Below are 22300 nucleotides of genomic sequence, written 5' to 3'. Positions count from 1 at the left end.
TAATAACCAGAATAATTACAGTTATTATTAAAACAAATTGAACAAATATAAAAAATGGCCATAGGTGGAGAAAATTGGTGTCCATAGCTGGTGTAATGGTGGCCATAGAAGGTGAAAATGAAATTTAAAAAAAAATAAAAATTATATCTTTATAAGTATTTCTCTTAAGGCTACACAATTTTAACCAAGTGTTAAGTGTAGTCAGTGTGTAAGTAGTGCATGGTTAATTTTCAATATATTAGATAAATGTGAGCAAAAACAGTGATAAGTGTATGAAAAAATTCTTAAGGTGGCATATATTACAGTTAACCACAGTGTAAATTTTAAAGACCCTGAGACAGGCGCACACTCCAACACAATTGAGAGCACATGGCGCCCTGCTAAAGTTACATTACCTAACTACAAAAGAAAAAATAATTCTACGGGGGTACCTGGCAAAATATATGTTCATGAAAAAATGTCGAAATGAAACTAGACCTACCGTAGAATTTTTTAATGCTGCTGGGTCATTCTACGGCGTAGATCTTGAAGAAGATCTTGAGGTACAGGGTGAAGAATAACAATAGGAAGACGATTACTATATAATTATCTTATTTATTTATTTATTTACAAGTGTATTAGAAAAAATGCAATTAAACCGGGTGGTAGTATATTATTTTTATGGCGCAGTGAATGCAATAAAAACGCATTAATAAATTATATTAAAAAATTCAAAAGATATTTTTCACTCTTCGGGGATTGAACTTTAATAATGTTCTTGGTCACAGTGTTTTCCACTGCGCTACAACTTATTATTTACAATTAAAATGAAAGTTAGTTATTTAGCATGTTTTGTAATATTGATAACTTTGAATTGCCATAACTTTTGAACGGCAAATTTCCGCAAATTTTTTCAAACATTTTTGAATTCAGCATGAAAAAACACGTATTTTGAAGAAGAAAAAATTGAAAAAACAGGGTGTCCGGTAAAGTAGATTTATACCGTAATTACATATTAAAATTTCTGATTTCAATTAATTAAATATATTATCAAGTTAATAAACTAACAGATTAATAATTAATTTAAGTGTACTATATAAATATTATAAAATATTTTAATATACATACTAAAATACACATAGAAACTAGTTATAGTTTCATAAGAAACTTTTATAACAAATATAAACAGAAATTTATTTTTATTTCCAAATTATTAAAGACTTTGAATTATGTTACTCAGACACGCATGAACAATTTAAGGATTGGAATGTTTCTTGAATAATTGGGATATATTTGTCGTAGGCCGTATGGAAAATTAGATTTTTTGCAAAAAGACAAGGCTCTTTGTAATGGGGTAGCCCGTTTGCGAATCACTTATTATTTTTCCAAACAGCCTGCTGTTTTTAAGGCTCATTGCATACAGACTAACAGCAGTTAGGCCTTTTAAGAATTACAATCATAATAACAATAAATATTATATGGTAGTTTATTACTGATTATACTTATTACATAATTTAAATTATATTATTTTAAGGGTTAATGATAATAACACACTTATTAATTTATTACTTGTACAGTTATTGACTATTGAATTACTAGTTTTATTACCTATATTATATTACTAACAAAAAAAAATATATATATATAAAATATTTAATTAAATTAAACTGCAATATTATAAAAAATATTACATTACAATATTAAATATTATATAAAGTATTTACTTATTGTTACATGTAGTTTTTTCGTGACATCTTGAGCTACACAGTACATTGTTTTTGCGACAAGCGCATCTATTTGTTTTGCACGATGTTTTGCAAAAACATTTTTGATAACCCTGTCCTCCAAATTGAGAATGTCTCTTCGCTATTTCTCTTAATGTTAACATCGTATCTGGTACTTCGTCAAGAAATTCTGCATCGGTTGTCTGTAGAACATTTCTGCTTAACCACGTATTTATAATTCCAAATCTTGTACCAATTTGGTAAACGTTATTTTTTTTGTTGACAACTTTACCAATTATATTTTGTGTGTCTAATGGTCCACGATCTACCTTTGGAATATTAACTAAAACGTAATTTCCAACTTCAATTACAACTAATTTCTTATCACTAGTTTGTATCATTTTTTTTGCAGCTTTTTTTTGTCCTTTAAAAGCTTCTACTCTTTCGTTCTGAATTTTTTTTTCTTTTACACATGTGTCGCACAAAGATTCTTTGTTTATGATAGACACTTTACAATTGCAATTTTTACAGTCGTATATATTATTATACTTTTCATTAATTTGTTCGTTATATTTTTCACTATCTTCTGCTTCTTCGTCACTATCTACTTCATCACTTACTTCAGTATTAATTAACTCATTTAAATCTTCTTCTGTTGTAATCGGCTGTAAGATATCATTTGGTAAATTTTTGCTAGAAAATCCTATTTTTGGTTCACTTCCAAATAATGCTTTATAAGGGCTTCTGTTAATTATTCGATGTTTTGAGCAATTTTTTTGCCATTGTACAAAATAACACCCCATCCCCCAATCAGTGCTTTGATTGTCTATCATCCATGCCCTCAACATGTTTTCTACGTCTTGATTACAGCGCTCTATACTCCCTTGAGATTGCGGGTATCGAGGCCTTCCATGAATAATTTTACACTCAGGCCACAGGTTTGTCATTTCCTCTACTACAGTTGCGGTAAATTCTCGACCATTATCGCTCTGTAATATATAAGGAGCTCCAAATTGTAAAAATATCTTAAGAAGCTCTAATGCTACTTCTGAAGCTCTTTTTTATTGTAATGGACGTAAATGACAATATTTTGTAGCGTGGTCTTGGTAGTTTAAAAGCCATTTAAAACTACCACTTGGTGTCGATTGAAAATCAATCAAATCAACTTGCCCACGAACATTAAAATCTTTGGACAGTATAGGTTTTACAACAATGTTTTTGTGCTGCTGAGATTTTTTTAAATTACAAACATTGCACAACTTACAAAATATCAAAACAATAGGTTTTGGAATATAATATTTATCTTCTAGAGTATACATAATTTTATCACGACCTCCGTGTCCAACATTTTTGTGAATCGTATTTAAAATTTCAAAAAAATTCTCACGTTCTACTAATTGAACAATTGGCTCATCATGATTTTTTCTTTTTTTTACCAAATATTTTGAATCACCTACTTCCATAATATCATATTTTTTAATCAATCTATATTGCTTACTATTTTTTTTGGTTCATGGTATTTTAGAAGCTGCTATTTCAGAAACAGCATCGGATATTGTAGCTATTGTCCATGGTTGTTTAACTGCGTTCGTTTTATTTTATAATAATTAGTAACTTCATTGTTAAATTTGTTCACTACTGTTACATTTTCCATATTATGCACTCGTAAGTATTAACGCACTCGATGAAATACACTGGGTTTACTAACGTATAGTAGGTACTGTAGTGTGTACCTACCTACAGTATGTTGACAAAAATAGGTACAATGAAAATTTATAATCTAATCTACTGATTAGTCATTATCTTATAGATTCCATCAACTATTAGGTATACGTCGTCAATCCGTATCTAAATCTCTAAAATAGTCGGTTGTAATGTAGTATACTAATGTAGGTAAAAACCTAAAATTTGAAATCTATACGATTGATATGATTTTATAAATACGCTATTGCGATACAGTGTATGAGTAGGAACTAGGAAGTTATGTTTTAGTCAATATTAAAAAAGTAGATCGTGGACCATTAGATATTCAAAATACCTACCGTCTATAATTATTCAGTTTACATGTTACATATTATAATGTACTATGTTATTATCAATAACCCTTAAAATAATATAATTTAAATTATGTAATAAGTATAATCAGTAATAAACTACCATATAATATTTATTGTTATTATGATTGTAATTCTTAAAAGGCCTAACTGCTGTTAGTCTGTATGCAATGAGCCTTAAAAACAGCAGGCTGTTTGGAAAAATAATAAGTGATTCGCAAACGGGCTACCCCATTGCAAAGAGCCTAGTCTTTTTGCAAAAAATCTAATTGTCCATACGGCCTACGACATATTTACTACTAAGCTTTTAAAAATTAGGAAAAGTTCTATTAAAAACAAATATGCTTGTAATCTCTTATCAGTATTAGATTTGGCTGAATTAAATGAAAGTATGTATAACAATTTATTTTTTACTAAACTACAACAAATTATAACTTTAATGTTAACTCAATATATACATGTAACCAAGGAGGATGTGTGAGAGATTTTCGAGGGTCTGAAAAATTCAGAAAGCACTTAATGGTAGTTCATTCCCAGAATATTGAAACAATTAATTTGGATACCCCAGTGTTACAATTTACTAATGATTTAAATAAATCTTCATTCGAGCATGAATCAAATCAAATTTGTAGTGCAGCTAATACAACATCTAGTGCGTCTTATAATGATATTATTATTAATTGTGTATTAGAATTTATTACTAGCTTGTATACAAAACCAACTGTAACAGAAATCCTAATACAGCAAATAATAGATGGAGTATAAATGTTATTTTCCAGTGAACTTATTTTACATTGAAAAAATAAAGTCATGTCTCTTTTAGAAGTGTGCAGTATTTCTAATATTTCTGATAAAAATGAAATTATATCAATGTTTAATGACTTGGAAAACCCTTTTTTAAACTTGAAAACCGAATATCAACGAATGAAATATTTTGAATCTCATAAGTTAATTTTTAAATCTAAAACAATAGTATTGGGCTTTACTCCTGAAAAAAAGAATATTTCAGGTATAGATAGACAAATTATGGTACCAGTCCAATGGTACTTGTTACCCATTAAACAAAATGTAAAACTGTTCTTTGAACTTCCAGGAGTTTATAATACAGCCTCAGAGTATACTGAAAATACTATGAAACAAAAAGATATTCTTATATCATTTTTAAATGGTAGTACTTGGAAGTCGATTAAGTATAAATTTGTTGACAAAGTAGTTTTTCCTATTTTTCTTTACTACGAAGACGCTGAAATGGGAAAACCATTAGGGTCACATTTAGGAATCCATAAAATGGGATGTGTTTTACTATACAGTACCTACTTTCCCACCAGAATATTTATCATCCTTAAATAATATATTACCCGCTTTTTTAAAGTTTAATAACAAAACTATTATTGCTTCTCTAATTAAAGTATTTATAGATTTTCAAGAAAACGGAATCAATATTTCAGTAAATTCAGTTAATATGCAGGTATATTTTGTTCTTGGATTAATGCTGGGGATAACTTGGGTCTCAATTCTGTACTTGGTTTTGTAGAAAGCTTTTCAGCAAATTATTGTTGTAGAATGTGTAACTCCCACAAAAAAACTCAACTATGTAGGTATAACTTCAAACCCATATATTTATAATACAGGTACCTACCTAAAAACAAAATGTTTAATTACATTTAAATGTAATAATATTACAAACTATTAGGTAACTACCTACTGCCATAGTCAGTAGGTACCTGGAAAATCATTTATCAATGAAAATTATTATTAGTAGTAAGTACTTATTGTCAAAAATAACCTTTTTGATAAAATTAATAAATTATTATATTATATTATTGAATTAAAAACTATCCAATATATGAGAATATTGTTTAAAAAAAATAATAAATTAAAAATATACAATTTTCACAATATACATAATATTATATAGTATACATATAATTAAATAGAATCTATTCATATATTTAGTAACTTAGAAATAAAAAATGTAAAATATAAATAAAATTTGGAGTTATATGTTTTAAAATCAAAACCTGTGTTAACATAAACAAAAATTATGATACTTCAGCATGCGCTTAAATTTATTTTATCTTTTATTTATTACAATTTATTTATCATCAAATTATTTTAGAAATCATAATTGTAACTTCTTTACTGAATAAAATTGAATATAATTAATTATTTTATTATAGCTGACCCGACACGGCGTTGCCCGTGTGTTACTTTCTTTTTTTGCATTTTCGTATGCCGTGTGTTAATTTTTAATTTAATCTTATTGATAGTGCTAATATTACGTTGAATTCACGACGAAACGAAAGATTGTAATGTGGCAGTTTTTGTGCCTACGTATTTTAAAAAATTCTCCTGAACAGAACCGTCACCCTGGTGATAGGGCGTTGTGAATAAAAAATAATTAATAAAACATATATAATGATTTAAAAGTAAGTAGTTATAGTTTTAACTGTTATAGTTTTATTTAATTATTTTTTATTCACAACGCCCTATCACCAGGGTGACGGTTCTGTCATGATTTAAAAGTAAGTAATCGCTTTATTGTTAATCATGTGAATCATAATTATTATTATTATCATTGTAGTACTTTGTGGTATACGATGTTTCTTGTTTGATTACCTGGCGCATAGATAAACAAATCTGATGGTTTTCCAACACGGGAACAGGCAACATACAATTGACCATGTGAGAAACATGGGTTTTCTAGATTAATACCACAAACACTTAATGATTGCCCCTGGGACTTGTTTATAGTCATAGCAAAAGCAAGACGCACTGGAAACTGTAGTCGTTTAAACTCAAATGGCACATCAGTCGGAATCATTGGGATGCGCGGTATGAGAACATCTTCTCCTTTATACTTTCCTTTGAGTATAGTTGCTTCTATCACATTGTTTAGTAATTTTTTTATCGCTAACCGTGTACCGTTGCAAAGACGCGGTTGGTTGATATTTCGCAACATTATAACCACCGATCCAACCTTTAATTGAAGATTGTGAGGTGGCAATCCTGGCAAATCCAGCGAGTTTAAAAATTCCGGTGGATAGTTGACTACATCATCTTGATTAGTAGCCGAATCAACTGATTTATATATCATCAATTCGCCTGTAATTTGTTCTTGAATTTTGAAATTTAATTCATTTACATCTATGTTTTTTGCAGCCAGTATAGCTCGTTCGCTCAACCAATCATGGTTTCTGTAATTTTGAGAAACATCTGGAAACACCTTCTGAATAAGTTCATTTTTGATCGAGTTAACTGACAAAAACTTAGAGGAAAGTTAATGCAGCCAGTCAACATGTCTATAGGAAATTTGCCATTACCAATGTCAATGAGTTGTTTAGAGAATATGTTTCCAGATTGGTCATTTTGCAACTCGACACGCATTCTTGCTTAAATGAAGTACTTGGACATGTTTCCACAAACTGGAGGACTTTAGACATGCATTGAGTTCATCAGCTGGCGTTGATCGTGGAATCACCGGCAATGTTTGACGAAAATCTCCTGCTAATAAAATCATTGCACCACCAAATCGGTTATTATTGCTCCGTAGATCTTTTAAGGTTCTGTCCAAAGCCTCCAAAGATTTTTTATGTGCCATCGTGCATTCATCCCAAACAATCAATTTACATTGCTGCAAAACCTTTGCCATTGCAGAGTTCTTCGAAACGTTGCAGGTTGGAGTTTCATTGCTATGCATATTTAATGGCAATTTTAGTGCTGAATGGGCTGTTCGACCACCTTCAAGCAAAGTTGCTGCGATTCCCGACGAAGCGAGTGCAAGTGCAATTTTATTTTGTGAGCGAATTGTTGCTAATATTAATGAAATCAAAAAAGTTTTTCCTGTACCACCAGGTGCATCTAAGAAGTAAATCCCTCCAGTTTCATCATTTGTTACTTTCATAAGAGTTTCAAATACATACTTCTGTTGTTCATTTAACAGTGGAAGATTTGTTTGAATTAATTCTTTCAAATCGTTGAGATCATACAGTCTTTCTCGATGCAACTCTTGGTTAAAAGCGTCATGCATTGGACGATTGGGCGCGGTCAGGCCTAATTGAATTAATAGTTTGTTTGACATTATCAAGCACATGTCCTCAATTGAAATCAATGCTTCATTGTAAATTTCTTCACTGATTTGTATATTTGGATTTCCCATTCTATTCTGTATTTGATACAAAATATCATCACACATATAATCTTTGTACTTGATCCACAAATCAATTGGGCTTGATGGGAAGCATGTAGATATGATTATAGAAAACAATGTTCGTATTTGATGAGCGTGTGATGATATTACAGCATCATTGAGAGTTTGATCCCAATGAGCGTCATTTTCAAGCAATTGCAAACGTTGACAGGCTTCTCTGTAGGATACACACAATTCACCATCAACAGTTCGTAACTGTTGGAATGATGTTGGGCCACGTACATTGACTAATAGCAGTCGTAAGTAAAAACATTCATCATTGCTTGGATGTACTGAATAAATCCGGCCAATCGCATCGGTGGAATATACATCTGTATATCCTGGAACTGGTTTTCCTTGTTTCCGTCGTATAAATCTCCTTGAGGATTGATTCCAGGTATAATATTTTGGCATTTCAGAATATAGCAATGTTTGTGCGAAATCATCGTTTTGGCATGTCTCAAAAAACTGGTTAATGTAGTAGATGGTGGCTGAGCAGCTCTTTGTACTGCGTTCTGTGCTGTAAAATACACTCTTTGTCCATTTTCTAAATGCACAGCTAAGTGAACAACAGAAGGGTGTCTCTCATGAATAGGAAAAGAAAATATTCGCCAAACTGCTTCATTACTACTGACATAGCGGCCCATTTGGTATTGGGTAACTTCATCATTGGAATTCTCTGCACCAATTCCAATCACAGCCATATCACTCCTTTGGCTACATATTTGCAAATGTATTTAATAGATTTCACTGAATGGCAAGATTCAACGTTGATGTGTGCTTTGAATGTCTTTGATAAAATGGGTGAATATGGAACAATCCAACGATTATCTATTTCAATATCTTGTTGATTTAATTTGACAATTGTTGATTTTCCATTGTCTGCTGTCGATCTGCGATGATACAATGGATAACCGTCATTACCAGTAATTGTTTCCGATATTAATGTCCGTGGATATCGTTTTGAACATTTACCATCCATCATACACGGTGAATTTTGATTAAGAGTTCCACAGGGACCATGTATCATGTTTTTGATAACTACCTCATGCAATCCAGGATCTACTTGTACATTAGGGATTTCAGCTGATATCACTACATCAACTTCATTTGGCCTTATATTTTCAACCAACCAAATCAAAATGTGTGCATGTGGCAATCCTCGTTTCTGCCACTCCACAGAATACATCCAGCAGCGTGTCTCACCAAACACATTATGTTTTACGATGAAATCCATTAAAGATTTCAACTTTTGTCTAAAGACTCTGGCTGTAATATCATGACGATCAATGGGTGATTGCCCAGAGAATAACTCCTGATTGATTTCTATCCATTGCGGATTGCATGTAAATGTGATGAACAAATCTGCTGTACCATAATGACGAACATACGACATGGCATCTTGAGCATATTCGTGCATATGCCGAGGGCTTCCGATGTATGTTGCTGGAAGAATAGTCATCCGACCGACATTCTGTGCATTTCCATCAGTATTAATCGCATCTCGAAGGTGAATATACTCTTCAGATCGGAGTTTGGTTTGATTCAACCTGATGAATGTTAATCTTTCCGTTTCAATTTTAACATACATGTCAACAACATATTTGTGATATAATCGCCGACATTTCAATATGTGATTATCTTCATTTTCCCGAATCATTAGGCGGTATGAATAATAGTTCATTGAACTGACTTTTTTGTTGGTTTCAGAACCTGTAAATAGATTTTGTTTTAATAACATTCAAATATAAAATTAAATACATAATATAATGACTGAGATATTATCGCCATAGCTAAACTAATATTTTAGTTACCTGCAATGGGATTTATCATTTTTATTGAGAAATCGTAGCCATCTTCACCTTGCCAAAATATAATGGGATATTGCAGTGCATCATATGAGCGGTGTGTTTCCTTTATACGTTGTAATTGATCATTCCGACGACGTAAAACAATATCACGGGATTCCAAGTTTTTCCAACTACAACGATAGCAACTTCATCAATAGTTGGTGCATTAAAACGTCTTGTATGTTGACCTGCAGGTGTTTTATCAGCTCTGATTACAATTTTGTGATTATCGGATGGCATCAGATCCAGGGCAGTTTTAAACAATATAATCAATTGATTGTGCTGATGAAATAAAGTTTGTAATTGTTCTACAATAGACCTCTTTACTAAATTGTTATGTGCACAACGCAGATCAATTTCTTGTGGTGAATTGCCCATAAAATAAATTTGCAGGAATTTGTTGTCGCTATCTGACACTGGTAACAGTGAACCTGCTCTGTGATATATTTGCCCTTGTATCTGTAAATAAAAAAAATATATTATGGTGTGATATAAATTAATGGATTGTCGGTGATCAAACTTAAATAATATTTGATCTTAAAAAGTATATATTTAGTTTTAACTAATATCTATCAAATATAAAATATAATAAAAGTGTCACTGAAACTGAAACACCATAATATAATATGATGACTAAGTGATATATTCGTAATGATTAAGAAATTGAAGATTAGTGACACATCTTAACTTTGGTGACAGAAAATTTTGTTCGCTAAAATAATTATGAGTAACTGCTATAATACATACCTTGAAAGTTGGCATAAAATTTTCCCGAACTACATTTGTTGCCCAAATGAAGTCATTTGAAAGCAATTGTTATATTGTTGGATATTTGTCAAAAAGTGTATAGAATAGTTCCTATTCCTGAAACCAATGAGTACAATGGTTCTGGTGGTGGATCCAATGGTATCAATTTCACTTTACCATTTGCGCAACACAATCCATTGGCTTCGTTTTGTATTTTAATGCCTTACAGTGTGAGCAAACCGAGTTCATAGAACCAATAACAACACATTGGTAGTTACTGTAGTCAATTGACACATCGTAACTAAAAGCAGCTCGATTCAAACTTGCTCGCGCTTCACGCGTTTGTGAATTAGATCGGTAATTAGCTTGGTTTGTAGCATTTCTGGTTCTTCTACCTAAATTGCTTCGTCTTATAGGAGGCATATCAAATATAAATTATTTTTTCACTAATCACGAACTAAACAAACACTAACTAACTAAACACTCTGCACAAAACACGATTGTTGGTTGCCATGGATACGATCAGTATTATATTATAAATATTATAGGAAGGGCTATTTTAAAAAGAAAAGGGCTATTTTTAGGGTTTTTCCAGCAATAATTCTAATTTTTCTAGCCGTAAAAACCATCCTTGGACTTCAACGAACATTTGCGAACATTTGCGTTGTTTGTATGTCTATTTGCATGCATTTTTAAAAACATTTTAAATAAATGATTTATTTTATTTAAATGGTTGCCATTGACTACCAAAATAATTTAGTTGACTATTTGCTGGATAGATGGCGCCTCTGTAATTTCATCACCACCTCGTCATATTTCTCTAACCCGATAACTTTCTCAAATTTTTCGTCCGTAAGAACCTTCTCCTGACAATTACGACCCAAACAAAAAAAGAATGAGCGAAATCGGTCCAGGCGTTGTTGAGTTATGCGCTTACCAAATTTTGCGATTCATTTTTATATATAAGATAATGATAACAATTTAAAAAGTCCTATATTATGCAGATAAGTCAAAAACAATAGGTACATTTGTATTCAATTTGAAAATTACCAATTTATTCAGTTTAATATGAATTACTGAAAAACACTAAAAAAAATTTGTCAGGTACCTAATTTAATTATAGTCACCCAGGTTTCATAGTACAATATTATGTTTTCTAGACGAGGAAGGACTTTTTTGTTTTAAAAGTGACCAAATTTGAGTTTTAACCTTATTAAATACAATAGAATTCAATAGTTTACCTTGTATTATTAATGTGATAAATTATTTTCATATTAAACTGTATGACTTTGTTATAACCTTCCAATGAATAAGACATAGTTTGCAGAATAAGCGTTACGAAAAATTATTATTTTTATAATGTTTTTAGTAAGTACTTATAATTTTCAGTAATAATAGAACATATTCATAACTAATAAATAGTTGTACACTTACACATCTGAAATATGAAATAAAATTAGTAATGTGGTCTAAAAACATGTTCTGATTATTTTACAAATTCTTAAAAAAGAGTACAGCTGTAAAATGGTGCCTTTGCATACTTAAACGTATTTGTATACCTACACATTACAAATGTTTAAATATAATTTATTTATTAGTGGTTTTATTACTTCACAGTTTATTTTTTTTTTTAAATAGAAATAGTTGGTATAAAATTTGATGTATGGAAAAACATTTCATTCAACATCAGTAGTAAATATAATAAAAACATCACTCCTGCAGCTCTTAGAGTTCGAGTTGCTCTAAATCGTGGTGGAATTAGAGACAAATTAGGGTTGATATCATCAAAGGAAAATAAAGTTGATTTTAGTACAGGTAAATGTTAATTTGATAAAACTGTATTCATAAATAATAAATACTAGAGTACCCCTAGTTAATTACACTTAGTTATCAGACTTCCTAAGTTTCATAATGTCTTAATTTATTTAATTATTTAACTATTATATTATATTGTTTTTTAGTTTGTTCTCCTTGCACAGATGATGACGAGACGGTTATGTTTAATGATCTTGAATTTTCTATTACATTTTCTGATAACGAATGGCAAACTATTAAGCCTAAAACTAGAACATATGAGGAAAAACAAGGTCCAAGAACATATCAAATAATGTCTCCCTATGAATGGACTAATATCGTACAAGAACATTTCTTTATGCACACAAGAATTCCATGTTGTCTAGTGTTTAAAAAGTCTTACGTTAATGTAAATTACGGGACATACATACCAGTACGTGGTCATTGTTCTGATTGTGGTTCAGTTTTTGAAGGATTTATAAAACAAATTCCTGATGAAGATTCTAGGTAAGATAATACACAATTATGTTTGTATATTCAATAATTTGATATTAATGGCGCAAGCAGATAAAAGTTAAAAAAACAGTCATAACAAGTTAACTTATGAAAAATATACTATAATAAATATAGGGAGGCGAATACTTTTTTTATACTTATCTACCCCTAATCAATATCATTCTTGTGTGTGCCATTGATGAATATTTAGATTGACCATTGTGATACTATGTAATATATACCTTATTGTGTATAAGAAGTAAAAACCTTATACCTATATGATATATGCCTAATTTAAATATTAAACACATTAATTGTTATTTTTTTTTACAGAGTAATAATGGAATGTAAATATTCTGGTTCCTTTAATATCTTACATTCAAAAAAACGCAAGTTAATGGGCACTCAAAAAATCCGTGCTGTAGCAGCAATGCTTGATAAACATATTGATCCTTCAGTTTTCAGCTGCATGGAAGCAAAACGTTTGATGAAAGAGGGTAAGTGTAATTTAAATTATATTTATTCTAATTATTGCACATATTGTAATTTCTTTAAAACCTTGTCAATTTACATTCATAAAATACAATGTTTCCAAAACAAAATTAAGAAAAAATTTTAGTATCTACCGTTAGATAAATTTTTATTCTTCAAAATGTTGAAAAGATGTATTATAATAATATAATTTTATACATTTTATTAACAATAAAACCACAGCGTACCTAACAAAATATATTTTTAGGAGATTCTATCCCATCTCAAATACCAAACAATCAAACTCTGAGAACAGCTAAAAGTAGAGCAATAAATTCCGAACGGTTTCATTCTAACCCAATAGTTGCTGTAAATATTATGAAATATAGTGAATTTTATTGCTCAATTATTCGAAACGTTATGGGTTTTTTGTTCATTTTTGGAGCAACCTGCAACTACAGATATACAAAGAATGTTATTCTAGAGTTAAAATACCAACTATGTCATTTGATGCAACAGGTGGATGTTGTAAGAAAATTAAAAGATCGAATGGTGATCAAAGTAGTCATCTGTTTTTGTATGAAGGTGTTATGGAAATAGAAGGTAAAACATTTACTGCACTATCAATGATTTCAGAACAACATGATACATTATCCATATACTCTTGGTTGGATCGTTGGCTTAGATATGGCATTAAACCACCAAAAATGATTGTGTGTGATCAATCATTAGCACTAATGTCAGCCATCGTTCAATCATTTACACAATACAAATCACTACAGGAATACTTAGAATCATGTTACAAATTTATTTTTAATTCAAATGATAGAACTTGCTCTGTACCCACATGCTATATTAGAAATGATGTAAACCATTTTATTCATTTAATAACCAAATGGATTTCTTTGAAAAATGTTAAGTTTGCTCGAACAAAATCACTGTTTTTGAGATCCATGGCACTATTAATATTCTGTAATTCAATTGAAGAAGCCAATAAAATACTGAAAGCTATTTTTAATGTAGCTTTGAGTCAATATGATGGTCATGTTCTAATATCAAATAAACAATCAACAGAAGATACTATATGTGCCTCAAGTGAAAAATATCTGCAATCTTTGATTTCCAATAAAATGTCATACCTGCAAGAGTATGATACTTTTATTAATGAAAATAGTACAGCCAAAGAACTTTCCGAAGAAGATCATGATTTTGAAGACTTACGTCAAGATTTTTTTGGTTCATTTGAGATTTGGGCATCATCAATGGCTGAGCAATGTAAAATAGAAGTTCAAACAAATGAAGGGGATACTGACAATGCACAACATACTCCAGAAATTTTACCTCTTATAATTAAGGCCATGAAGTTATATTCTTGTTGGTCAGGTATCATGAGAAAAACATTTGGTTTTGGAGAAGCTTCTGCTTCCAGGCCCCGAATAGAAAGTAATTTCAATTAACTTAAAAATAGAGTTTTTAAAAGTAATAATTTACCATTAAGAATTGATACATTTTTAGACAAGATTTTTTCTTATTATAAAGGCGATCACTTGCTGATTCAAAATAATATTCCGCTTAAAAAAATATATGGTACTAACGCAATTCCTTCAAATCAATCAAGTGATTCTGTCAATAAAAATCAGAATCTAAATACTGAGTATAAAAGAGTTTATGAAATTCACATAGATACAGTAACACTTGATAAATATCCAAATACACGTGTAGAATGTAACACAGAAACAAATACTGAAGAACAATGGAAAAATAAAGAGAAGTCAACAACATTTAAAAATAGTCTATCAAAAAAATCTTACCTTAATTCACAGGAAAGATTTGAAGACCCTGATGTCAAAAAAGTATCAAAAAAACAAATTATATTTTTAAAAAATGGAAATAAATTTAACAATAGTAATAATTACAATGAAAATGCTGATGCTGAGTTCGAAAAAATTTATTAAATTCATATAGACACAGTGACACTTGATAAAAATTCAAATACATACATTTGTAATTACACAGTTACTAACGATTTAGATGAAAGTCAACAAATCAATGAAGAAGTATCAAGTATCCTACATCCATGTTTAGCGTGTAGTAATGGTGATTTTCCAACAGGAGTCAAAAAGATAGAGCTAGATTAAAATTGATAATTCTATAAAAGGTTAGACGGAAATTGAGAAGATGTTGATTATCTGGAGAGCAATAACCAAAAGGAAAAAAATAAAATAAACAGTTCTGTGCTTAGGTAGAGAATGACATTCAAGAAAAAAGAAAAAGAAAACAGTTTAAAAACAAGTAATAACATAGATGATCTAGAATCTAGAATTAAACTATAAAAAGGGAAAATAATTTAGTACATAATAAAAGAATTGGGTTAAATTAATTATCAACAGAAGTTAAAGGTGGTAAACTATGATAATTGATAATGGGGAAATATTTGAATTTTTTGCTCCGACTTTTAAGAACCCCACAAGTCACAACTAATTTGAGAATTGTACAAAATAAAGTACAAGACGGATTTAAATTTTAAAATCGGATTAGGATTTATTAACAACATTACTTGGTTTTTATCGAGACGATTTTTAATATTCAGAAAACTGTCAGTGTCACGATTAAAAATATAAATAAAAAATATCGTATTTTATATTTATTGATAGCACAATTGGAAAAATATATTTTCAAATCGCCTCGATAAATTTAAAATCAGGCCTTGCACTGTTAAGCATTGAAATTGACTAACTAAGATCATTGGATTTTTCACAAGTAAGTTGTTGAAAAAATTGTGGCAATTTTAATCGTTTTAATCAATTTCAATTGTAGCAAAAACAATTATTATTTAAGTTCTGTATAATATATATTATGACTAGGGCTCGGGACTTAAAGCATTTGCTTATTTTGATGGATTGACTTAAAATGTAGCAGAGTGCTATGGAAGTGTCATATTAAAACACGTTCAATTATAAAATTTGAAAGTGCTTTTTTTACTTTTTTCAACGATTTTTTAAAAAGATACTTATTTCCAGTTTTTTTGTGACTATTTTTGCTTTTTTGACCAGTTTTTCTACTTTTTATAGTATTATTGTACATTTATTCATTGAGGGTTGTACGGGTAACGTTACCGCAACACCCGTAAGATGAAATTGGAATTGGGAGGGGTTGAGGGTTGTATAAAATTTAATTTTGGTTGTACAAAATTGTACAAAATAAAGTACATAATACTGTTTGAGTATAATTAACGATTTCGAAAGTACGGGTGATGGGAGTAACGTACCTGGTTGCATGCCTGTAGCTATCCAATATGCTATTGCATTGGTGTAACGTTCACTTGTTTTTTTATCCAACTTCTTCAACACATTCGTAATCTTGGATTGTTTAAGATTCACACTTCTAAAAAATATAAATTAAACAAAATTATATTTAAATTCATATCTATATGGCTATATAAAATATATATTTTAATAATAATATTTACTTTGTACATAGATGAGTAGATAGTGGGTACGTTCAGTACACTTTTTGATTTGATCAAGTATTTGTATTATTATTCTTAATAAATATTAAAAAATTAAATTAAATGATAAAATTAAAGATTTTATTGTTAATTTACCATAATAATTTTATTATTATGGTTATAATTATTATGTACGTTCAGTACACTTTTTGATTTATCAAGTATTTTCTTATTAATCTTAATAAATATTAAAAAATTAAATTATTATAAATTTTTCTAAATTTAACGCATCCCCCATTCGGGGACGTGTTTTTTTATTAAATTTTTTCTTAAAAAAACATCTAAAAACGACATTTAAAAAACATTCCAAAAAAAAATCTGATCTTATATTTTTCTGTTAAAATTACAAAAAATTTTAACTGTTTTTAATTATTTTATTAATTTTAATTATTTAATAGATTTCTCTACCTTTATTATAAGTGACTGGTTTCAAACCAATAGTACTAATTATTTTATTATTTTTAATTAGACGAATAAAATTATTATAATATTTAAGCAGCTAAAAAGCCTATATATTGTATATAATATAATAAAATATGTATTTTTAAATAAACGTTTTTTCCATAGACCTTATACTAATAGACGGAACTTGGTTGTAATTCCGGTGTCCAAGCGTGATTGCGCTGATCTAGGTGTACACCCGTACATCGCACATGCGCACAAGACCTATCGGATTGTACAATAATTTTTAATTCTGTTGGGCCTGCGACTTATCAACACACCGCGTACTATCACAATAGTATATTACTGTTATATTTCTGGTTCTGATTTGAAATTTTCAATTGTTTCAACAAGTGTTTTTCTTGAGTTTTGGCGATTTTCCTTATTTGTATTGTTTAATTTAGTCTCAACTTTCAAGTTTGTACTAAGATGCCTAGGAAGTGTGTTATTTGCAATGTTTATGATAGAAATAGTGACCAATCATTTTATTCGTAAGTAAAATAATCATATTTTAACATAATAGTTTCCTTACATTTTTCATGTATACCTTCGTAGTTTGTTCTATAAAAATATTTTTCTTTAAATATATGTTTTAATACTTTTTTTTTTTTTATTAGCTACCAATATTTAAAGAATTATAGCTCAACTATTACTACTAAATACGCCTAAATAGTTTTATTTTTTATTAATTTTATTTCAGCTTTCCTAAGGATGAAGGTCGCAAGAAGTTGTGGTTAAAAGCTTGTGGAATTGGCCTCTATCTGCCGTCATATAGAGTTTGTAAGGCTCATTTTTCTAATGAAGACTTTTTACCAAATGGTTACTTAAAAAGTATTGCTATTCCAGTAAATATAAATTCTAAACAGCCAGAATTATTAGAATCCACAAATACAGGTATCTACCGTTTATATTTTGTAAAAAATAAATAATAGTTTACAGTTAAATCTTAACATTTCAGTCTTATTTTTAAATAATTTTGTTGTAATTCAAAATTGCAGTTTTTGAGTCAACTTCTCAAGAAACTCTGTCGTCCGAAAAAATCACAATCGTATCAACAAATAGTATTTGTGTTACTCCAAAAAGCGATGTTCTAGTGTATTGCCTGATGTGAGGTACATTATTATTTACATATTTATTACATTATTACATTTTATTACATTTATTTATTAATATTATATATTTACATTACATTTATTACATTATTTAAAACACATTTTTTTTTTTTACATATTCACAGTAATTGATTATTTATATTTATGTACAAAATATTGGTATTTTTATTTCAAAGTTCAAGTCGAAAACGAAAAAGATATAATCCAGATACGATTGGGGATTTATAACCAAGTCACTTTAATAACCGAGGAAATCTAAAAAGAATGTAGAAATGGTCAAATATAAGTTCAGCCAAAAACAAACCCAAAATGTTAATTTGAAAAAGCAGGTGAAGAGACTGCAGACCAAGCTCAAAACATATGATGACATAAGGTCATTATCTTCAACTGAAAAATAAAAATTTCATATCTGAAAAAGCATCTGTTCATCTAAAGGTAATATTTTATTTCTTCATTTACTAATTTTGTGTTTTTTGTTTAATTGTTTGGAAAACCTGTTTGAAGAAATAGATGAAGAATTATAATGAACAACTTAATAAGCTTAAAATTGTTAGGACCAAACTCCTAACAGGCTTGGTCGATTCCCCATCCCTTCTTTCTCTCATTAACTTTAGAGTTCCTGTTAGGTCCACCCGCAATAATCATCCTTTCTTAATACCCTTCTTTTATATTTTGTTATATTTTCATGTTATGTTATTGTATGATTGTATTGTACACCTAATTATTTTAACCTGGGCTCACGCCCGTTTATTTAATAAATAAATAAATAAATAAATAAATTGTATGAATTTATAATATGTAAGTTGTATTATATTGTATCTAAACTTGTATCTAATGCCTATGATAATATATGTGAGAAACTCAATTTGTTATTGATGGTTTAAGGGTTTGTAATAAAATATTAAATTACCATAAGCATTTAATTATATTTTATTCTTTCTAGTCTATTGGTTCAGAATCATTGTGTTCTTTAATAGAAAGAAATATGAAAGGTCAAAAACTGCCTTATTCGTCTGAATTAAGAAAATTTGCTATAACATTACAATTTTATTCAACCAAGGCATATCAATATGTAAGGAAAAGTTTTAATAATTTGCTTCCTCATCCCAGAAGAATTAGTAGATGGTATAAAGTTGTTAATGGTGACCCCGGTTTTACTGACGAAGCATTTAAATGCATAGAAAACAAAGCCAAAAATGAGACTGTTATATGTAATATTGTACTTGATGAAATGTCTATTAGAGAACAAACTGACTGGGATGGAACAAAAATGCATGGGTTTGTTGACATGGGTACAAATGTTGAAACGGAAGATGATAACGCAGTTCATGCAAAAAACGCATTTGTTTTTATGGACGTAGGTATAAATGGCCACTGGAAAATGCCAATTGGATATTTTCTTGTTGCTGGACTAAATGGATCAGAACGAAGTAATTTTTTGGAGCAATGCTTAAATCTGATGTCTGAAACTGGTGCAAAAGTGCATTCCGTTACTTTTGATGGAGCATATACAAATGCAACAATGTGTTCAAAATTAGGAGCTTCATTTGATATAAACGATGACTCAAGTTTTTGTATACAAAACCCATTTAACAATGAGCCAATATTTATATTTTATGATGCATGTCATATGCTCAAATTGGTGCGAAACACATTAGGGGATATGAAATATATGTATAACTAGAATGGACTTGAAATAAGTTGGGATCATATAAAAGCTTTACACTTCAAAGAGAAAGAAGAAGGTTTAAGAGCTGCAACCAAATTATCAAATAAGCACATCTACTATCATACCGAGAAAATGAATGTAAAATTAGCAGCTCAAGTGCTAAGTTATAGTGTGGGGAGCGCTTTAAAATTTTGCAAGTCATTAGGTGATCCAAATTTTAAAAATGTTGACCCTACTGCTGAATTTTGTTTTATGATCAACAATGCATTTGACATTTTGAACTGTAGAACTATCTACTCCAAAAATCCCTTCTGCTTAGCCCTGGACTCAAAAGTATATCAGAAATATGCTGATTTTATTGTTAAGTTTAAGGAATATATATTAGGATTAAAGTTGGCCAATGGTAAACGAGTGGTGGATTCAGGTAGAAAAACTGGCTTCATTGGTCTCATTAGCGCATTATCTAATTTATTAAAGTTATATACATATCTTAGTACTACGTATTCATTGTCTTATATGCTTTCTTACAAACTGTCTCAGGATCACATCGAGACATTTTTTAGTTCAATTAGGCAAAGAGGTGGATTCAACAACAATCCTTCCTGTAAACAGTTTAAGTCAGCATATAAGAAATTATTAGTTCACAATGAAATCAGTGGATCACAATATGGCAACTGTATTGCTATACTTGATACAACACAAATGTCGGTAGTGAAAGTAGGACCAGATAGTATTATAAGCAATGATAGTGAACAAAACATAAATAAAACTGACCACGATTATTCTAGAGTAATACATAGGATAACTCCCTTTTCAGATGAAGTGACAAGTTATGTATCTGGTTTTGTTGTTAAAAAAATTTTTAAAAAAATCAACTGCAATATATGTCATAAATATTTAATTGATGATTCGGAACATATATTTAAAATAATAAGCGAAAAGGATAGAAATAACGCCTTAATTAAACCAAGTCAAGATATTGTTGAAATTTGTCAACAAGCAGAAACAGTTTTTCGAGCTCACCATGTTTTTTTACCTAATATTAAATCAAAAATTTTCTTTGCAATAAAAAACATTATTTATCAAAAACCTTACATTTTTAAAGAGCTTGATAATCATTGTCTGGATCAGCAATTATTTAATATTCATAGAGATCAAATAATAAGTCTCACTATATTAACATATTTAAATTTAAGATTTCACCATGCAGCTTTAACAAAAGAAAAAAAAAATAGTAATTCGATTAGAAAAAATTTACAAAACTTATTTTATTTAGAAATGAATAATATATGTATCTGGCTTATAATTGTTTTCTTTTTAAATTTAACTTTTTCAAATATTGACGAACTTTTTGTATATATTATTAATACATTTTTAGGGACTGAATTATACTATTATTTAATTCTGAATTATTTTAACTGCACTGCTTATAATTATATTTTTTTTAAACTTAACTTTTTGTAGATATTATTGATTAGTTTTTTGTGACTGTTGACTTTTGAATATAAATTGTTCAATTCAACGATATTATAGAATATAATGTACCTATTAATTATACAAATATATTTTTACTTTTTTTTCCCCCTTTTACTGTCGAATGACGATCCTATTTATGTTTATATTCATTATATCATGATTTATACAATAATATTATAACATATAATATCAATAGCATAATATCCAGCTTCTTCAAGTGCTTCTTCTTTTTCCTTCTTTTTCAAGTTCTTCAACTTTCTATATTTATTATTATAAAATAAAATAGTAAATAAAATAGTTTGTCGTCCAAGAGCTGCTTTCTTCACCATTTTATAAAAAACATACATTAAACTTATTTTATACTAGGCACTACTTACAATTTACTAGTACCTACTTACAAATTACAATAGAACTATTATAGTAATATAGTCTAGCTGATTATAATTTATAAGTCTATTTGGCTTTGGTCTATGCAGTATACAATATTGAAGTTGTAATTATAATATGGTATGTGTTAATAACAATGTTTTTGGTCACAAGGAATGGCATCACTGCTGACACGCTAAGAAAGACCGCACCACTCACCCGCATCCCGCCTGGATGTTCCCTCTATTAGTATAAGGTCTATGGTTTTTTCATAGAATTATCATCAAATACTAGTGGCCTAATGGGTTAGTGCGGTAGCATGTTTCCTGCTGGTGGTTTGGCTTCAAATCTATCCCACATTTTTTGTGTCTTCAACTGTTCTAATGGTAATAATTGCCGCAGCGAGGTCAAATAATAATAATAGT

The 22300-nt window shown here is 29.4% G+C and overlaps 4 protein-coding genes across 4 annotated transcripts; all 4 read right to left on the bottom strand.

Annotated features, from left to right (window-relative positions):
* Positions 1–1699: 1699 nt before the first annotated feature.
* LOC126553011 (SCAN domain-containing protein 3-like) lies at positions 1700–2650 on the bottom strand. Its single transcript, XM_050208209.1, has 3 exons — positions 2284–2650; positions 2033–2211; positions 1700–1906 (listed from the first exon to the last, which is right to left on the bottom strand). Exons 1-3 carry the CDS (start codon positions 2648–2650, stop codon positions 1700–1702), a joined length of 753 nt encoding a protein of 250 aa, XP_050064166.1.
* A 3645-nt stretch (positions 2651–6295) lies between these two features.
* LOC126553006 (ATP-dependent DNA helicase pif1-like) lies at positions 6296–6993 on the bottom strand. The gene has a single exon (XM_050208204.1). The coding sequence runs from the start codon at positions 6852–6854 to the stop codon at positions 6333–6335; it is 522 nt and encodes a 173-aa protein (XP_050064161.1). The 5' UTR covers positions 6855–6993; the 3' UTR covers positions 6296–6332.
* Positions 6994–7121: 128 nt separating this feature from the next.
* LOC126553010 (ATP-dependent DNA helicase pif1-like) lies at positions 7122–7916 on the bottom strand. The gene has a single exon (XM_050208208.1). It carries the CDS (start codon positions 7914–7916, stop codon positions 7122–7124), a length of 795 nt encoding a protein of 264 aa, XP_050064165.1.
* Positions 7917–8640: 724 nt separating this feature from the next.
* LOC126553009 (uncharacterized) lies at positions 8641–9916 on the bottom strand. Its single transcript, XM_050208207.1, has 2 exons — positions 9761–9916; positions 8641–9659 (listed from the first exon to the last, which is right to left on the bottom strand). Exons 1-2 carry the CDS (start codon positions 9777–9779, stop codon positions 8641–8643), a joined length of 1038 nt encoding a protein of 345 aa, XP_050064164.1. The 5' UTR covers positions 9780–9916.
* Positions 9917–22300: the final 12384 nt, after the last annotated feature.

The sequence above is a fragment of the Aphis gossypii genome, unplaced genomic scaffold, assembly GCF_020184175.1.
Source record: "Aphis gossypii isolate Hap1 unplaced genomic scaffold, ASM2018417v2 Contig00040, whole genome shotgun sequence".
Classification (NCBI taxonomy): domain Eukaryota; kingdom Metazoa; phylum Arthropoda; class Insecta; order Hemiptera; family Aphididae; genus Aphis; species Aphis gossypii.
This window is presented reverse-complemented; position numbering and strand designations above follow the sequence as displayed.